This window comes from Colius striatus, chromosome 11 (assembly GCF_028858725.1).
Source record: "Colius striatus isolate bColStr4 chromosome 11, bColStr4.1.hap1, whole genome shotgun sequence".
Classification (NCBI taxonomy): domain Eukaryota; kingdom Metazoa; phylum Chordata; class Aves; order Coliiformes; family Coliidae; genus Colius; species Colius striatus.
Window position 1 is genome coordinate 12519168 of NC_084769.1, and position 20021 is coordinate 12539188.

A 20021-nucleotide genomic window follows, 5' to 3' on the forward strand; every position below is an offset into this window, starting at 1 on the left:
AGAATAAGAAGGAAAATACTTCAGCAGCTGGGATTATTGCAGTCATGCTACATTTATGCAGTTAGAGCCTAATGCCTTGGCTGCGTGGGCTGCACAGTTCATCCCAGTGACAGCAGAGCAGTGCAGCATCTCATCCCCACCATTATCACCATCTCACTGGCATTACCACAAACTCACAGTACAGTCAATCTGTGTGTGCAATGATCTGTGCAAATCAAATCCCGGCATGTGCACACAGAAGAAACTCCCTGCTGGCTTCCAGCAGCTCCTCAGTGTGAAGTCAGGGCACAAAATGACTACAAATGTGTCACCCCTTCTCCTATCCATCTGACCTGCTAGGCAGCAGTGATCCCTAGTCCAGTCTCTCTCTCGGGAGCACCTCGTGCATGTGATGCAGAGCATACATGGCAGGCACAAAAGTCCCTTGGGGGAAAGCCTCAGGGCACTGAGAAGAACAGTAGAACAGCATGGGTCACTACCAAACATTCAGATGGACACCAAGGAGTTCCTGATCAGGCCACAGGAGTAAGTCAACATCACACAACTACCTGACACCTGCCTGGCACATGGAGATGCAGGCTGAGCGAGTCAGGCATTGCCTCCCTACTTGATCGCTTTGGTTGAAGAGGTGAAAGCATTTGAAATCCCATTCTTGATTGTCTTTTCCATGCTGGCATAAGCTGTTTTCCCCCCCGGCATCACCGAAACCGCTCAGCACACAAAGATTTGTAACAGCTTTAGACAGTTACAGTACAGGTTCAGATTTATTTATTTTTTTAAAAAACACCCTCAGATCACTGCATTACATAAGATAAATCAGATCAAACTGAGAGGAGAGCTTAGCCAAACGTATCCTCCAGCAACCCTGTCTGCATCAGTACTGTGTTCACGGCTCAGGAAGAAGGGCTACCTTCAGCCAGCAACAGAACTCAGCAGGGGAAGGCTCAGAGCAGAGAGGCAGAAGCACCAAGCAGCTCCTGTAGCCTGACTCCACGGGATTTAGAAGATGACAGCTCTGATGAACTGCATCACATGCGCTTCTGCCTTCATTTCTGGTCACACTGGAATATACCTTCTTCTGACGTAAAGGCTTAGGGGAGAGGATGAATATTCTGTAAGGCTAACCTCCGCTACAGGCTGCTACCTTCCAGAGATCCCTGAGAGTTAAGCAGGGAGAGAGATTTCTGCTCTATCTTGCCCTCAGAGTGCACTCTCTCTGCTTTTAACTTCGCAGGGAGTCCTGGCTGAGCCAGGCTCCTGAAATTAGCCCTTGAGAAAATACACCCCTGCCTACAATGGCACAGACTCCAGCACACATGCAGGAATCATCTCCAAGTTGATCACCACCTTTATTTAAAATAAATTAAACAATAAAAAACCCATCAACTAACAACAACAACAACACATCACCTGGTTCCTTACTGCCATTCCGGATCTGGCTTCAGCTTCCTGCTACTGGAGATTACAATGCATGTATGTACCCTCTTAGGCAAAACTATATGGTGCAACTGGTAGAAATCACTGTTGGGAGACAACAGTGCTTCCTTCCTGCTGCCCCTCCAGAGAGAGAAAAGAAGTGAAGGAAAGTGGATCAGCTGGCACCAGGAGATAGGAATTACACTTCCTACAGCAGCTTGGAGGAACATGGCCCTGAGTAGGTGTTGAAAATTAATCTTCCCCTATTGAAATGTGAAAGAAAGACAGGAACGTGTCAGCCTCAAGGTGAAATTGTTGACAGTTTATGAAAAATACTACCAGAAGGTTTCCTGTTCAATTAAACCATAATTATTACACATCTCAAAAACATCACCCTCTCTTCTCCATTGCCAGATGATCAACAAAATCTCACTTTGGGAAGGGAAGAGAAGTTACACTGCTTTCCCTCATGCTTTTACCCCACTATGGAAGACTTGGGATTTAGTAATGAAAATGACAGAGAACGGAGATTACATTAAATAGCTTTGGATGTCCAGCATAGCAAGCAAATGATTTCCTAGGATGCAATTTGTATAAGACATCATCAAAATGGATGCAGTGCAACAGACCTTCCTCAGAAAGGTACATCCCAAAGCACTTAAGTTTATGGGAAAGGGGTGTTAAAAGCAGTGATGACACTGGCTATTACTGTGAAGATACCTACAAAAGTCAAGTATCAGGAAGGAACTCTATGAAGAATGCACACTTTTTGCCCAAAATCAGAGCAAACGCGGTTACCAGCTGAGATGCTTTCACCTACTTAGGAGAAGTGTGCTGGGATGCTCGCTAACCACAAGCAGTCAGGACCCCAGAAGACACACCTCCTCCACCAGCACAATGCCTCAGTATGAAAGCAATGGATTCATTCATCAGTAACTCAAAGACAGCACCACTTGCCGACTCACCACCTGAAAGGGCACAAGGAACAAACGGGCAGGCAAGCAGTTTTTCACTATAGGTTTCTCTGTTCATTATTTGCCCTTTAAGAAAGTCCTCTACCTTCAACAGGACAATAAAAACTGAAACCATAAAGTATTTAGGAAGATAAACTTGATAAAAAAAAACTCTACTGGTAGTGATTCAAGTAACAGAGCTACTGCAAGGCACTTTCCAAATGAGAGCCTTGCACTGTATATTAAGCTTATCCAGGCAAGGAAATTAATTTATTTCAGAAGAAATAAATCTGGCATTTAATTCTTAAAGCTAATTCCTACTGCTAACTCATCATTAGAGGCAAGCAAATAAACTTTTTTTTAAAGTTATGCTTCATTTGCACCCAGAATTTACCTTGAGAGCATGAAGGGCTTGTACATACACTGGAGTCAAAGATAGGGGAGGACAGTCACCCAATCTGCATGCTCAAATGCAGACCTTCACAGCTAAAATTACACCAATCCTTTAAAATACCACACTGAATAACTGAATAACCTGCAACAGATACCCAGGGAAGGAGACATTGGGGCGAGTCTCCCTTCAGCTGCCCTGTGGCCCACCAGCAGCCACAGCTACTCCTTTGCAATGGTTTCAGTTAGTGAGTAAGGACTTGCGAGGAGAGAGGGAAGGCAATAGTAATGTGAGAAATGAGGCAGCAAATCCCCAAAGAAATTAATGTTCCCTTCACGCCACCTGCCATCCATTCACAGGAAGACTTTTTCCTGATTGGAATAGCCTTTGCAAATGCCTTAATAGAGAAACTAATTGCTCCTCACTGGAAGCAAGCATGCAGTGATGCATTTTGAACAAACCCCACAAATTTCATAAAACCCTAGTATCTAGAGTTCAGCTCCTTTCTCTCCTTCCTTACTACTCCACTACTGTCCTGCATACTGCTCTTGATACCCACAACTGCTAGGCTAGCAAGAAAGTCATTCATAGTACACACTGTGTCCCTAGAACAGCACCATGGCACAGAGCAAATTGAGATCCAGTCCAAAGGCAGAATAGCTATGAACACCCCAAAAGTGTCTGGGTCTGTCACTCCTTGTTATGAAACTGAACCAAAGCAAGCCAAGGCTGCTTCCTTCAAGTCCTGGCATGGGCCAGAACCAGGCTGCAAATCATCAGCTCTAGCTGTGATAATCTTGTCTGAGCCGTGGGCTCACCCACTAGCAGATGAGCTCTACCAAACCTGAGGGCCAAAAACTTGACTGTTTGCCACAAGCCAGGGAATGCTAAAGGCAGCATCCTTCCTCCTTGGTGTTAATCAAGTCTTTTCAATGTTTGTATGCCTTCTGTATCCTAATTCTTGCAATACTGCAGCATCTCAGAGTCTGGATGTGACTCACTAGATAACATTTAACCTCATGTGGGAGTTTTATCTCCACAGATTGGAAACTGAGACAACTATTTAGCAACTCAGGTCACGATTGTACAAATCAAACCAAGGCAAGGAACTAAACTTTTACATCTCCAGGCCAAGGCTATCGCTTTTATCACTGGATCATCCTTTTTTATGACTTTATACTGCTTAAAGAGCACAAATTCCTCCAAAAAGACAATAATCTTACATAAACTGTGTGCCCTAGTATCAAAAGACTGACACAAGAGGCAATGGACTCAGTCATTACTGTCTTCACCCTTTTCATTAGGTATCCTATTAAGTTTTACTGCACAAGCTAGTTATTAGGATTTTTATACTCTCCACATTCCTATTACGTACCACTAAAAACCCATATTGATTTTTATTTTTAAACCCTCAAGAAACATTAAGTGGGATGGTCATTAAAGGAAAAATCCATGTCAGGTTCTTCATTTTCCTGGTTTGTTGCATTTTGAAGAACTCCTCTTTTAATATGTGATTAAATCTCCACTGAAAAATCATTGCTGTAATTACTTTAATGAGGCAGGTCATTGCACTGGCAGGTCATTGCACTAACTGTTTACACTTCCTGAGACTTTTGGCAATATTCAAATACATGTAATATCAAGCAGCAGACTTACATGCTTCTAAATATTGATGAACCTAGTCTGAGGGACTCAGTCTTCCTCTCTGAAATCAACAGTCAGAACTTGATAATTTCAGTGGAAGTAGATTCAGGAGCTGAGAATGTGTATGTTTCTAACTGGTTTATATGAAGAACATATCTGTTCCAGGATCCTGACAGTAATGTACACCTAAAAAGTACATACATACAATGAACAGAAAGTTGGCATGATTTACACTTGTCCAGGGAAGCTTTCTATTATACATTCCATTAAAAATGCACTAAGGAAACATTAAAGTCAGGCACCTAAGGGATGTAAAGTCAGGAAACATGAGGCTGAAACTGAAGCAGATCTCTTCACCTGTCTGTCTAGACTCTTAAAAAGCAACATTCATCACCCAAGTGCCTTTCCACAGCAATTCAGTCTTTCAGTGATCAGGGCACTGCAACAGCCCATCCTGACATCTGCACTGCTTCACCAAGAAACCCAACAGGGCTAGGTACTGTCTATGACCTACATAGTGGTCCAGAAAGTTTGCCTTGTTAAAAGGAGAACATTTTCACAGGATCCAGTAGGATCAAGCCCACAGAAAGCACCTCAAAATGTGCACGTCTCACAGTGTATCATCCCATGGACTGGTATACACAGCTATCTCACATGGATATAGCATCTGCAAAGCTTTCAAATACACAAATACATGACTTGCCTTACACATTACAAACTTGCAGTAATCTTTTCAGGCTGCTTGCCTTCATTTTCTTCTCTGACTACGGCATCACAATTGTTTCTGAAGCATTGTCCATACAGAAAGCCCAGTTTTAAAAGCAAAGTTCATTTGTGAGGTTGGATTGTCAAAGCTCATAGAGACCTTTCAGAAAACTCTAAAGCAAACTCTTGATAGAGAGCTATATCCTGCCAAGCTTCTGGCTGCCAGCTCCCTGATGTTTCACACAGCTGAAGGGCATTCTGAAAACACAGCTCTTCACTGAAACTTCTCTGTCCAATGAGCTCTTCTCACACACAGCTATCTTTGATGAAGGACTGATCAACATCGTATAACTGGAAATACCAGAGAGCAGATGTGGAGGAATGCTGTAGTACATGCTATGGTTGCACCTGCTGAGGCTCCTCCTGGGGAGCTAACTGAGATCCCTCCATGAGGACATCAGACAGATGTACATCATCTCTTCAAAACACTAGACTTGGCTGGTGCCAAGGCTGAGGCCTGAAGGCACATTTTTGATGATGAAAGAATATTTTCCATCTGAACTGACACCATCAACAGACACATACAGAAGCTTCTTATGAAGATACCACTAGATGATGTCAAATAAATTAAGGAGATTCCTAGCACAGGTCTAACAAGAACAGCTTCCCAGGTACCCACCATTTGCCTTTATCCCAGAGGCTGTACATGTGAAAGCAGACACCAAAAGCTCCCTGCATAGCCACTGAACACAGACTTTAAACATCACAGATGTCAGATGTGACAGGGACAAGTAAAAATTAAAGGACATTCCCATCCATTCCACCTCCAACACTGCTTGTTGTCTGGATAACCCCCAACCCTTTACACCTCTACTGCTGTAACTGCACAGGTTTATGCTTCTAAAAAAAACATCCTTGATTAAATTCTGAATTAGCATGGGGAAAAAAATTAAGACTCTATTTATTTATTTATCACATACTACTGACGTTAGGCTGCTGCTGACCTGTGCTAGAAAGGCTGTTTTTTCTGGCTGCACAGTAAATTAATGCTTCAGCTTTTTCAACTCCTGGCCTTTCTGTTGAGGCTGGCAACAGACATACCAATTAGTGCTCCCTGCAATGGTGGTTGCTTTCATGAGGAACCAGTGGGGGTCTGAAAGGGAGACTTATTTATTTATAGTTGTAAAGCCCATTTTGAAAAAAAAAAAAAGCAGATTTCATTTTGTGAGCACATTTTGGGTTTGCTTTACTTTATATTTAAAGTGAGCAATGGATTCCCACATCCTAATCTCACCACATGCAGCAGCAAGAAACAAAAACAAGTCCACTGAAACCAATGATGGCGTGCTGGCAGAGAGAGATCCAAGCCCACTGCTTGGTTAGAAGCTGGAGGCCTTTATCTTGTACTGGGCTAATTGGTTTGCATTCTTAATAATGAGTCCACAAAGTGGCTTAAAACCTTGGGTTTTAATGCACTAGAAGGAGGAGGGAAGGAGGGAAGGGTGTGAAAAGCAATTTTTCAAAGCTAAATTGATAAAACAGCTCCCTGTGCAATTAAAAACCTGCACAGCTGAATAGTTGGCTTTGGAAAGAACCAACTGCACAATTTATCGAGTTGGCTTATAAAAGGAGAGAAAATATCTGAAGGCAGGAAAGGAATTTCACAGGCATTTCAACATCACATCAAAACTCTAGTGCATTTTATCATCCCAAGATTTATTTTTTCCCTCCCTTCCATTATCAGAGAGCACAAAAAGGTGTATCAGAGCTGTATTTCCGAAGCAGCTTCAGAGAAGAAAATAAGGGGAAGGGGGGGGGGGAGGGGGCGGGCAGACAGAAAATAAAGTGCAGAAAAAACCCACAAGAAGTGTTGCATTTTTCCTGCCTTCCCTCTTCATCATGGAAGGAAAATTGTCATGGCTCCAATAATCTACTAAGGGTATTGGCATTTTTTCTAACCTAAACTCCTGCAACTACAGCTTATATAAAGTCTCTGAAGAAGTTTTATGAAGAGGGGTGGGAAAAAGACAGGTTTAACATCTATTTATGTTCACATACAAGGAAGAAATGTAGCAGGAAAAATATTTTAATAGCTTAATCTTTTAAAAAGCAAATGCACACTCATACCAACTGTATAGCCAAAGGTCCTTTTCGCCCTCTGTTACCTCTGGCATCAGTACTGGACCATGGATGGACACTGCTATGGCTGATGGCATGCGAAACGGCAGGGAAAGTAACCTCGAACAACCAGAGGTCACCAATGACCACCACTAATTACCATCAGACTGCTCAGATCTGTGCTTGCTGAATGCATGCAGGGAGGCTACAACTCATGGTGGCACCAGGACACTATTCTACACGAGGCTGCAGGAATAGGTACCTTTTAAAATGTTAGCAGCATCATTTGTGTTAACAAAACGTAATGAAAAGTAACTCCCGTGCATGAAAAGCAGACTCTTTCAGGACTCATTTCTGAATTGACTTTAACTTCCATCCTTTATTCAGTGGCATTTAAATTGACTTATCAGTGAGACTTGGTTAGGTTTATTTTGTGGAAGACTCCTGAGATGTGCTTTGGAAAAAGAAAAAAAGCTGAAAAGAAGGTAGGAAGGGAAATTTGTGAGGATTTTATTCCTTTGACAAAATCAAGTCAGAAAGCCTGCTACCTGCACTAATTTGGCAAATATTTTGGGCAGAATGATTTTTAAAATTGCATTTAACTAAGCGAACAGTTTGATGGGGAAAATGAACAGACAAACAGGGCTTTTTTGTGCTCAAGGGACTCAGCAGCATTTTTAAATACCAACAAGTCCCCATGTCACTAAAAGCACTTAACAACACTTCACTGGCAGCATAATCCATATTTAGAGACATTCAGAAGCCAGCTGTCATCCTGGGCATCTAAATAAACTGATCAGCTGTAGGCACAGATATCAAGCAGCACATACAGACACAGAGTCCTTACTCTCATTGCTCATTCTTATTATCAGCACAGGTGCCTTTATGTTATGGCACAGAAATGGCTTTGGTTGGTGCAATGCATCTTCTGTTACAGACTTGGAAACAGGCCTGCTAATATAACACTGCTATCTCATGTCAGCAAATATGATCAATCCAAGCAAAAACTCCAAATCCTTCGAGGGAAAGGACAATTTATTTGCACTTTTGTATAGTGCAGGAGATCTTGGTTCATAACTGACGTTTTTGGGTACAACAGCTACACGCAGGTAAAAACACTTCAGATGTCTACAAGACTCCAGTCTGGATATATCCAGGATAACACTCTGCTCACCACCAGGAATTACAAAATTTCAGCAAAATGCTTGAGTAAGGAGCACAACACTGCACACCCTTCGCAGATGGCTGGGGAGGGAGAGTATCTTCAGACTCCTGGTTGGGTCACTGTTTACCTATGTTAAATATTCAGATCTACTGAACATCCTCTTAAAGGCTTTACAAAGGAGTTTCAGAAGGTTAAAAATCCTACTTCATGTCCTTGTTGACCTGCAAAACAGAAGCAGGATGAACTCATCCTGCCCACTCACATTTCTCAGGGCCAGCAGTAAGGACTCAGAGCAGAACATCTGTTTAATGGTTGTGCTAAATTACTGCAGAAAAGGTATAAGGTCTTTGATGGCAAGAAGTTTCATGCTGCTGACCTTTCTGATCTGTTTAAACTGCATGTAGCTGCTTTAGTTGAACCTAGTTATGCTAGGCTGCACTTAACACAAAATGCTGTGATGACTTTAACTGGGCTAGTAAGTGCAGCTGATTGTAAATAATTATAGTGTGGTCCTCAGGAGTGATCATTAGGAGCCACAGGTACGGAGACACAATTTGCCACATCCATCACAGTGCCCAATTCTGCAGTTCACAGGTATTTACCAGGGATGCCTTTGATTCAGCTGTATCTTCACACTTGGAGGGGTTAGAAGGAGGGATAAGAAGCTTCCAGTTCCCCATGCATTTTTTAATACTACACTCTATTAATGCATTGGCCATCTGACTATGCAGTTAAAGCACCACTGAAATAATTCTCTCTCTGGTAAAACAACTTCTCATAAACAAAAGACTGATAGTATGCTAGAAAAACTCCAAGTCACATGTACACTGCACAGTGGCAAGAGGCTTTAAGTACTTGCTAATTCCAGGCCAGTGCTGAAATCCCCTTGCTTATTCTTAGTGACACAGAAGTTGATCCTGTGTTCTGGGCTTATTTTGTACATCAGTTTCAACTATTTTTGTTATTCATGCATAAGTTTCATAAAAAAAACCTCTCTCATCCTAAGGTTAAAGGTTAAAACCAACAAGATGTTCTCCATTTTAATGGCTTCTTTTACTAGAGCGACTGATCTCCTAATATTCATAACGTGACTTCATTAGCACATTTAAGAAGTGCTAGGAGAAGATCTTTTAATCATAGAGATAACTGTTTATGATAGTAGTCTGTCGTTAATTAGCTTGCAAGCCTTACACTCTTTGCTGAGGATGCCCAGAGAAGATTCTTACAACCACTGATCTTTTACACATGTACAAGCTGGATTCTACGTGTAAGCATACCTCTACCACCCAAATGCCATTAAAACACTCCAAATATTCAGGTTACATTTAAAACAGAGTTGTTCTGGAAAGGAACATTCTTTATCCCAACTCTGAGCAGCTGGAACATGTTACCAGGAGATTGCAACAGCCCAATTCAAGCATTTGATTTACTTTTAAAACAGCATCTGCCAAAGTACTGCTGTACCTTAGCACAGAATACCCCTTCTCTCCCAAATAGGTCAGGAAATATTATTACCTCTAAAACTGTATAATTTGTGTTTTAGAAAATATTTTTAAACCCTAAGAGAGGAATAAAGCCCTGTTTAGATTTATAACTAACTTGAAATAATGATAAGATTTGAGTATAGATGTATGCATTCATCCAGTTTTAATCTGACTTCCTAAAAGAACAAGGTTTTCAGGGTGAACTGGTGACTTCAGCCTCTTCCTCATCCCAAATATATCACCTTTTCCTATTTACAAACTCAAAAAACCCAAAAGCAGCAAAACTTTTAAACATGTCTAAATCCTTGTAAATACACAGAAACCTGGGGCTAGAGAGAGAACACATGTATCCCAAGCTACTGTGCACAGAGAGGGAAAGGAGGGAAACTCAGTAGTTACATTTCTGTCTGGCAGCATTAGCTTAGTCACAGCAACAAGCTCCCAAGGAGCACCAGCCCACACTGTTGCTTGCACACCAGGGTGCATTGAAATCTTGGGAAGGAAGGATTTGGGTAATGAAGGATGACTCCTGAGCAAACCTGGCTTCATCAGTTCTGCTACTTGTGCTTTGGTTTTCAGACCAGGCGTTAATCTCCGGTCCCACTTTCATTAGTACAAATAATCCAGTGAACACAGCAACAAAACAGCAGTCAGTCACCTGCTTCAGTGGCTCAAACCCCTGGACGTTTCACTGGGCAAAGGAAATTCATTATAGTATGTTTTTCAAATGAGTCTTATGAGCAGATCTTCAAAAAAGGCATTTTGGAGGTAACTCCTGCTGGCTTAAAAGGAAGTAGGATTTCAGACTCTATTGTTCAGTTGTGAGCACACAACCTGTGTTCAGAGCTCTAACCTTCAAATCTATGCCCACAAAAATGAACACCTCACCCAAGTGCAACTGCCACCACAGCAGCAAGAGGAGACAGAAGCTGAGTATCAGTCAACATAACAGACTGGGGCCTAACCTTCCATTGCAGACACAGAGGACTGGTAAAGCCAGCTATGTAGCTGAAACAACTCACATCCCAAGGGAACAAAGTAAATGCACTCTTCCACCCAATAGCGTTCAGGACAATATGGCTGGAACAGTGTTCTGAAAGCAAACTGAATTTTATTGTTCAAGTTAAAATCCAAAGTCAAGAAAAAATCTGCCCAATGCACTCTCAACCAAACAGTAAGCAGTATTACCACCAGGCCTGCAGTAGTTTCCCAAAGTCCTGGGGACTTTCTGAACTGAGACGAAGCTTTGGCATATTTCAGCACAACATGTAATGACCGTCATGCCTCACATGGCCAGAGAAACTAACTGGCAGAGCAGCAAAAATGCTCAAAATGACACATCACGAACAGGGATTCAGGAGTTCTCAAGCTGAGTTGCTCAGCCAACCAGACCTCTGCTTTGAAAGCAAACAACACTGAAGACAAGCTGAAAATGGGAAATCATGCTGTAAAATGATGAGTCCTCAGACTATTCAAGCATCATTACATTCTGCAGTTATGTTTTGACTCAACCTACAAAGTGTCACCTCCAGCAGCACACCTCTGTCCTAAACCTGAAGTCAGCAACTTCACAAACATTTCACGCTTTGTGTATTTAACAATCGTCACAAACAAGAAAAGCCTGGACTTTGAGTTCATGGCTCCGTGAAACCTCCGCAATAAATCATCGTTGGCTTTGTTAGCAACCAACTGGCTCAGGGTACAACACAGAAAAAAACCCAGACTTACATGGTGCATGGAACATCACTAGCACAGATGAATGATCTCTTATAAACTTGTCAAAGTCCTCATCAGTCAGGTGATAAACTGCATTTTCTTCCTCTGCCCAGGGAGTCTCCGGAGCCTGTGGCTGAGGTGCCTGCGGGCTACAAGACAAACAGATATAGATTAAAAACAGCTCTCTGGACCTAAGCATTCATTTTGTCAAGTCAGACTGCAAGGAACCACTTTGTGCAGGTGTCCATATATGTATGACACACTAACCCATACTGAAGAGCTTCCATAATTGTACCCACTCAGAACTCACAAGCACTGGAACACAGAAAACTGGAGCAGGAATTAGGAAAACATCCCCAAGAAGCCCATGAGGACAGATCAGCAATGGAAGGGCAAGGAGCAAGGAGATAACCAGGCTGTTTGGTTATGTTATAGAAATCAGATGCCTTTTCTGTTACTCTTCTACTCTCCTCAGCAGGATGCTCCCTTTCTCACAGCATTCACTCATTGCAGTTCACAGGAACTACGGTAGCAAGCAGAGACAGCCAATCTAACCAGTCACCTTGAATACTGACAGTATGATTACAGCTGACAAAGGAGGAGGTGCAGTGTTGGGACCATAAGCCAGCTACACTATTTCCCTAGGAATACAGAGATTTACCCTGAACCACCCTGTGACCTGGGGAAGCATCTTTACATCCTCACTCGGCAATGAGCTTTTAGGCCTAGTTCGGCAATGCTACCCAACTGTATGCTTAACCTAAGAGGTAGGTGACAACTGACTTCACTATGATTGCACATGAGTTTAACTGTCTTTGATGGATCAGAGCCAGAGAGACTGCTCAAAGACACAGTGGCAAATCTGGAAACCAAACTCAAGCTCCTCTGAATTAGTTCAGTGCTGGTCATCCCGCTAAACAATTGTTCTTGGCTTTTATTAATGTACACTGAAAAGAGAATTTAGCAGATGTGAACTATGCTAATTGACAACTTATTTATTAGTGTTCAGATATATGCCACCTAAGTATATGAACATTTGGAGACAGACTTTGAAGCTATTTTAGCCTTGTCAGTTGTAGAAATGAGTTTCAAATATCCCCCAAAATTCCCCAAATTCTTAGGCGAAGTACAGGTCTGGATGTGACCCCATCTCTGCTGAAAGCAGATTTATTATTTTTGATTAAAATGTATTATTGTGTTAGCTGCCTGGAACAAGGAATGGTAAATGGATGATAACTCATTTATCCTGCCTTGTTCATTTCTAGGCTGAAAGCCTAGTTTGATTTAAAAAATGCAGCAGAGAGATACACAGATTCAGATAGCAAATTCTGTTGATGTAAGCAATGGGTACGATCCAAGAATATTAAGCAATCCATGCAAAACTGTGATGCACACCTCTGCTGTTTATATGATAAACGAACCAAGAAACAAACATGAAAGCAAAGATTGGAGCTGCACTCGGCTGAGCAGCCGAGAGACAAAAAGAGGCAGGTCCTTGTCCACAAGAGTTTACTCTCTAAAAGCTAAGCAGATAATCAGTTTGCTTGTTGCCAAGCCTGTAAGGAAGCTGTAATCTGCAGGTATCCTGGCAGAATGAAGGCTTTCCAAAACACACCATGCACTTAAATGAATTTGGAAGGAGAGTTGAGTAGACTAGGCAAAGCAATGGTGAACCCAGACGCAGCAGCTACAAAGCACTGGGGGAACACTGTTTAGCAGGGCCTGGAATGACCTATTTCCATAAGGAACTAGTAAAGCAGGGCACAGGATGTTTATTCAAATGGCCCACTTTAAAATGCTGTGCATGCTAATAAGCCTAAAGAGGAGCTGGTAAGAAGCACCTCAAGGCCTAGAGTAAGCAACAAGCAAAATCTAAAGTGTGATTTAAAACCAAGCCAAAGCATACCCAACGCCTGGTGACCAAAGCCAGGACGACAGAAGTGTGGAAGAGTTATCAAGAGCTAATTCAATTAAAAAAATAGAACAAGTTCTTGATGTAACTGAGTAGCTGGTGCTAAGAAAAGGCTTGAGAGGAGTCCATAAAAGCAGCAAAACAAACTGAGCAGCTATTAAAGGCACCGAGAAGCTGTTTAGCTTGCCTACCATGCAGGCTGATCCAGCTATCAGATGAAAAAAAGAGGAAGAAGAAAAATTGTGGTATGTACAAGATAGCATCTCTCATGTTAATAACTGTGTTAGATTAAGGCTGTATGATGGCTTTTCTCTATCACCTCATGAAAACATCTGAAACTCCACAAAGTCAGTAGCCAGTGCCTATTAGGAAGATAAGAGAGGTTAAGTATCCACAAGCCTGATGCATTAGCACACTTGTGCATTAAGAAAGAAGCACCTTCAAGAAGTGGTAGAAGTAAATGTGCTGGAGTCCTCCAAACTAGTAGCTCTTGCTCTGATAGAAAAGAGCATTGGTTCAATAATAATTCTAATCTTCATGAAGTTGTATCATGCCATCCCCCAAAAATTAGCATAGATCAACCACTTTCAGCACTTTACCAGTAATACTTAAGGGGGAAAAAAAACACAGAGAGAGAAAAGAGTTGCATTTCTGCAGCTTGTACCTGCTGTTGCAAAAAAACCAAGCCATTTCATATGGCTCAATGTCTGCTGGATTCTCTTTTGAGACTCTCTGACGACAGCACATGCAGGCACAGTATAAAAAACACGCTGGCTTTCCTCACCATGGGCTGCCACACACACTCTGGAACTGCCATCCCCTGCTCCGCAAGGCAATGTCTCACATCAGAGCCATTTCCTGAATCAACCTGAATATTATGCTGTTCTGAAAAACAGCTTATATGCCCTGCAGCTATCTAATTATTCTCTTTGGCTTTCCTAAAGCCCCTGCCATACCATTTGACTATTTGTACTGCAGATTCCTCAGAGTAATATAACATTATGCATGTAGCAGATTTACCCCATATATGGTTTTAATTGCAGCAGCAATTACTGGCAAAATTCATGTATGCATAATTTCTCAACATGGTTTCCTTAAAAGTTGTACTTATCATACAGAAAAAGGGCAAGAAGGCTACTGCTCAGATCATCTTTTGGGAAACTAATAAGCAAGCACTAACACTAAGTGAGGACAAACAGCTGTCTTTAGCTCTAGACTGCTGAAGTATCAGCCAAAGCCCACAGTGGCTTGTTAGCAGAGATTATCATTGGAAAGAGTTTGCAGCTGCTCTGCTTTGCCTCCAGTAGCTGTGTTCACTTGCTGTCACAGCACTGATATAAAGGTACTGCATATTACAGGGATTATCTGGAAATTATGTGGGCAGATAGTGGTGGGAAAAAAAATACAAAACCCACCTCAAACATCTAATGTTTCACATGTGGTAGTCAAGAGATAACCACATCCCTGCAAATCTGAATAGCATAATAAAGTGCAGGTGATTAAATCATATCCTTGCTCCAAGGGCTGATCATCTCTCCTCAGCATTGCTGGAGTTGCCATCTTGATCATTCATATCTGTAGGCTTGATGAACTAAATGAGGCTTAAAGACCATGGGTAAATCCCTCCTCTTTGATCCACTGGGCTGTGTTTGTCCTTCCTGATGCCAAAAACGCTGCTGTCGCTTTCATTTGTGGGCTCCCAGTCCTGAGGCACCTATAGCCTACCACTACTGAAGACCCTGGGCTACCTGCAAACACATGCACATGTCCAGGGTAGTGCAGCTGGTACAGTAAAACCCATTTATTCCGAGCCAATTTTGCTAAGCCACGTTATCACAGTAGTCTGCAGCTGTCTGTTCCTTCCCATGCATTTGCTTCCTTCTATTAGTTTCATTTCAAGATTATTTCTGTGGCTGCAGCAAACAAGGGAGGGTTAGAAAGATGACATAATGCTCAAGAGCCAGAGCTAACTGCTAACGGTATTTCTCTGTCACCAGACTATCATCTCAGCTGCTATATCAGCTTCACTGACAACGTGCTGATTTGCACCAGCTGAAGAGCAACTACACACACACACTCACACACTTTTTCTGTCTCAACTACTAATCCCATAGGCTCACTCAGCCCCCAAAAAATATATGACTACTGGAAACAGCTCTCCTTAGATAGATCAAGATGCTTTCAACATCACTTCGTGTCATGACAGGAAACACAGACTTTGTAAAAATGACTAGCAATTTGAGGTGCCTTGATCTTCAGTTTGTCTCTGCAAGACACTTTAAAGGCTCCAGCTAAAGGTTGAGGAGCCAACAGGAACTGTGCACTTGGTCTATACATTTTTAATAAAACAACACAAGTCAGACCTTTGGCAAGGTATTAAGTTCAGGCACCCAAGATCACTGGAAATACGAGGAGGCATTTTTAACGAAGCTGAGATCTGTGCATTTGCATTTATTTTGGTCCACAGACAGTCTCTTATTACAGACAAAATGCAATTCTGAAATGCAAGGCATGCATGCTAAAACCCAAACATTAGGCAATCTCCCTGTACCAGCTTAGCCAATCCCAGCAGGGCAGTTTTGTTTGCTGTTCTGAGCCGAGGGAACAAGGGAGGGATGGCTGTTCCTAAACCATTACATTCTGTAAATAATGAAGAGTACGTAAAAGGTGGAGTGCATGAAGTTCAATGCCTTACTTTTTCAGCCACTCTGCTATATCTGCTGCTGTAGCACCATAGTTCTCAAAGTGAAACAGGAACTTTCCTTTCCTGTTAAAGCAATAAAACAAGGTTTAGTCCTTGGCCCTGGAAGACAACATGTAATTATAGTTGAGTGTATGATTTCTAAAGTAGTAGCAAAATGTAACTGACTCAAAATAGCAGATTGTAGGATATCCCCGGACATTGTATTCCTCCTTTATCCTTTCAAATTCAGCAGAGTAAACATTCATTCCTGCAAGAACCTGAAAAACAGAGCACAGGCACATTCACTCTTACAATACAGCAGGAACATTACAAGTTTTTTTTAAGGGGTTAAGTAAAAACAACTAAGCTTTGGGCAGACTGATTTCATTTATATTGCTGTAAAGGGCAAGGGGGAACAGAGTAATATTCGAACGTAGCTCACAGAAAAGACACATCAACCAGCTTGTCATCTCCCCTTTGCTCTGGGAACTTCTTTGTTTCTCTTTATTCACCTGCTATAAGAAATACCTGAAGGCAACACTCTCAACTGAGCTAGTTGTGCTCTTTTTTGTGCACTCAGATTTTAAGTTACAAGCCTAATTAAATCTTCTCTCTTGTTCTGCAAGTACATGGCTTAGTTTGCATTCAAACAGCTAGGACACAAGAAGTTCCATCCTCATCATTCTAGTTTCCACTCCAGCAATTAATTTACAATGTCAATTAATGTTCAGAAGCCCTAACCAATCAAACACTGTGGTTATCCCAGCTCAAAAATGCACTGGCTGAATGGCCAGGAGGAGATCAGCATTACTTTGATGTGAAAGTAAAACTTGCCCTATTTCCACAAGCCCGGGAAATATCACATAGCATTTATGTGCTTTAAGTACATTAACTTACCTGACTGGTAAGGTATAATGAGAGTTAAGACTTAACTTTGTCCTGTAGATATCAAAAGAGGGGCATAGAAACACAGTAGCTTTCCAGACTAGCAAGTGAAACAAAATGCCTCTCCTTCACTTTCCTTACCTCTATTCCAACCCATCCTCCACCTCAAGAGCTCTTCACCCCCAGCTTCAGGCTCAGGGCTCCTGAGACTCATCCCATGCCTCATCCAATTGTCTTCCAAAAATTTCTGACCTGAAAATCTGAAGATGGGACTGACTCTGAGTTTCTGTGGGTGTAGGTTTCACACAGAGGTCATTCTGTTGCCAAACTTTCAGCCAGTGAGTTGCTGAGATACCAATTCACGATTAACTTAGTTTAATGGCATTTAACGGCTTAAATCATTTTAGCAGTAGGGTCTTAATCCAAACCCCTCCTCCTTCCCCTTCCCAAAACAGGATTTTCTCCTTCTAGCTGAAATATCACATCAGAATTTAATACCAGGTTCCTGACTGCAGCAAACTGCACAGCCCAACCAAATATGCTCAGAGCCAGCATGAAATAAATCTTAAAGCAGAAAATCCTTGTTGGAAGGTCAATCTTTTCTAGGAACGTGCTGGAAAGTCACAAAAAAGATACTTTGTTTTCTCTCTTCCATCCTGATAAAGGAAAGCTAACTGAGAAGAGTACAGGAATAGGGTTTATACTGGCTGTCCAAGTCTCTCCCTTTGAATCTTCCTTGTAGTTCAAACAACCAGATTGACCTAATTCATCCAAGACTACCTAGATCGAATTCTCCCTTTCCTTATCCTCTATGTCACCACTTGAGGGTAGGTAAATGCAATAAGATCAAGACACAGCGGTTCCTTTATAAAGGTTCGTTAACCAATTCCCTCGTAAAAACCAGTCCACCTGATTTCACATCTGCTGTGAACTTTCAGAGGATTTACTAGATCTTAAATGGGTTTTCCTGGCCATTTCAGATACTCTGCAACAATTTCACTGCCTCCACACAGCCTGCAGTGATTGACACAAGTCACTAACTTGGATTCATTCTGGTGTTCATAAGTTAGATGAAGCATAATTAGCGAAAAGCTTATTACAATGGGCTTCCATTTTAATGACAAAAGTAACAGCTTTAGCTGCCCTATAATCACAGAATTATGTAACATTAGGCTGTCAGGGACCATCAAAATACACCTACTACCCAAAGCCTGGATCCTCCCTCTATACCTGAGCAGTTCCTGCCAGATGTTCAGCTAATTTGCTTTTAGCAAATGAATGAATGACCCTGACTTACACTACAATCCATTACCTCATGTAATAGCCACAGTAGATATGAAGATCATTTTACTCCTTTCACCTCTGCAGTGCCATTTGACATATTTCACCACTTACCCACTCTCTACCAAGCTACCTATAACCTAAACCAACTCAAATCTTTCCTAGCTGGCTGTGGTTTCTGGGCTTCTGTTCACTTCTACTCTATCGTGACCCTTCCCTTGCCTTACACTTTTCTCTATGGGATTGCTCCAAAACTGGTGCTTCACATCACTTGAGTCAAGTTTAATGAACAAATTAAACAAAGGCTTCCTTTATTTGAAATAAGTGTGGGAACTTAATGCTTCTGAAGTCCTATGTTTTTACCAAAAAAGAAGCAAACACCAAAGGAGGAAAGCACTTAAGCCTACACTCAAGCTGGTCTTTACTGACTAAAGCATTCTGGCACACTCATGAAGTCTATGGGCATTAAGGAGATGATGAAGTGCTTTGCTGACATTCAGTTTCTGCCTGCACTGGGGCCATGATGCATCAATGCCAGTCACCAGAGCCTGCCTTACCCACAAACCACAGGAATCATTTGTGCCAAGGATAAAATAAGCTATCCTCTTCTGATTCACAGCCCCTTTTTTTCCTTCTGCACTGGGTAGAATGGCACTGCAGTATCTAAATTGAATCTAACACTGAAAACGCCACCTTACCCTCCTCTCAGTAAGAGTACTAGGACAAGAACCAACCAGTCCCAACAGAACAAAGCAACCAGTCACAGGCACAGTGCATCTTTTCATTTTTATGATCTATTAAATAGGCAATACTGTACTTCCTTTTCCTGTCATACAATACCAATCATCATTCCTGAGCCTGGCACATCCTGACAGCTAATGACAGGTCAGATTAAAAGGCCAAACCTTCAGCTCATACAAACCAATCATAAACTTTCCAGCCAAGACTGATCTGGAGGTCAACATCACTCTAAGGTACCCCATGGATAATTTATGATGGGTACAGCACAGTTAACTGTAGAAATTGCAAACTGTGTACACATTCCACTCAGGAAGCTAATTAGGTCAATTTTAGATGAACAGATTGATTTTTGTGAAAGACATGGGTGGGCAGTGGCATGATAGGACTTTCCTCTGAAATGATTCTGCACTAAACCCTCAACTGCAAAAAGCTCCCCTGACCTGAGCTGCAACAAGCACAGGCACTGACAGACTCTGTGTGTACCATGGTTCTGTCACTCAGCTGTGCAGGATTAACCTCGATCTACAGAAACCATAAACCATTTCCAAGTGGAGAAGAAAATAACGACATTAGAATAGATCTGGAGTTTAAATTCTCCAGCCTGATTTTAATAAAGTGAGCTGCACGTAAACAAGGAAGGGATAATTGCAGGAGAACACAGCACTCTGCAGCATGCCCTGTCTTTGGCACTGCCTCTGTAGGCAATTCTTTACATTCCTAATTCCTGCCCACCCCACGCCTCACAATGTAAGCACCGTGCAAGCCAGGAGCACCTTCCCAAAGACTGCAGTGCACGCTCCACCGAGGGAGATGGCATCACAGCACTGCCTTGCCAGACAAACAAACGCTCTTGAAAATATCTTCCAGGGTTGTACCACGTCCTAAATAAATCTGAAAAACTCCCACTCATTTCAGCCCTAAGCAAAC

General features: G+C 42.0%; 1 protein-coding gene across 1 annotated transcript in view; it reads right to left on the bottom strand.

Moving 5' to 3' along the window:
* PDIA5 (protein disulfide isomerase family A member 5) overlaps positions 1-20021 on the bottom strand; it is a 108010-nt gene that overhangs the window by 42484 nt on the left and 45505 nt on the right. The window contains 3 exon segments of the mRNA XM_062005154.1: positions 11605-11741; positions 16200-16271; positions 16374-16465. Of these exon segments, the coding sequence (XP_061861138.1) occupies positions 11605-11741; positions 16200-16271; positions 16374-16465 (301 nt within the window).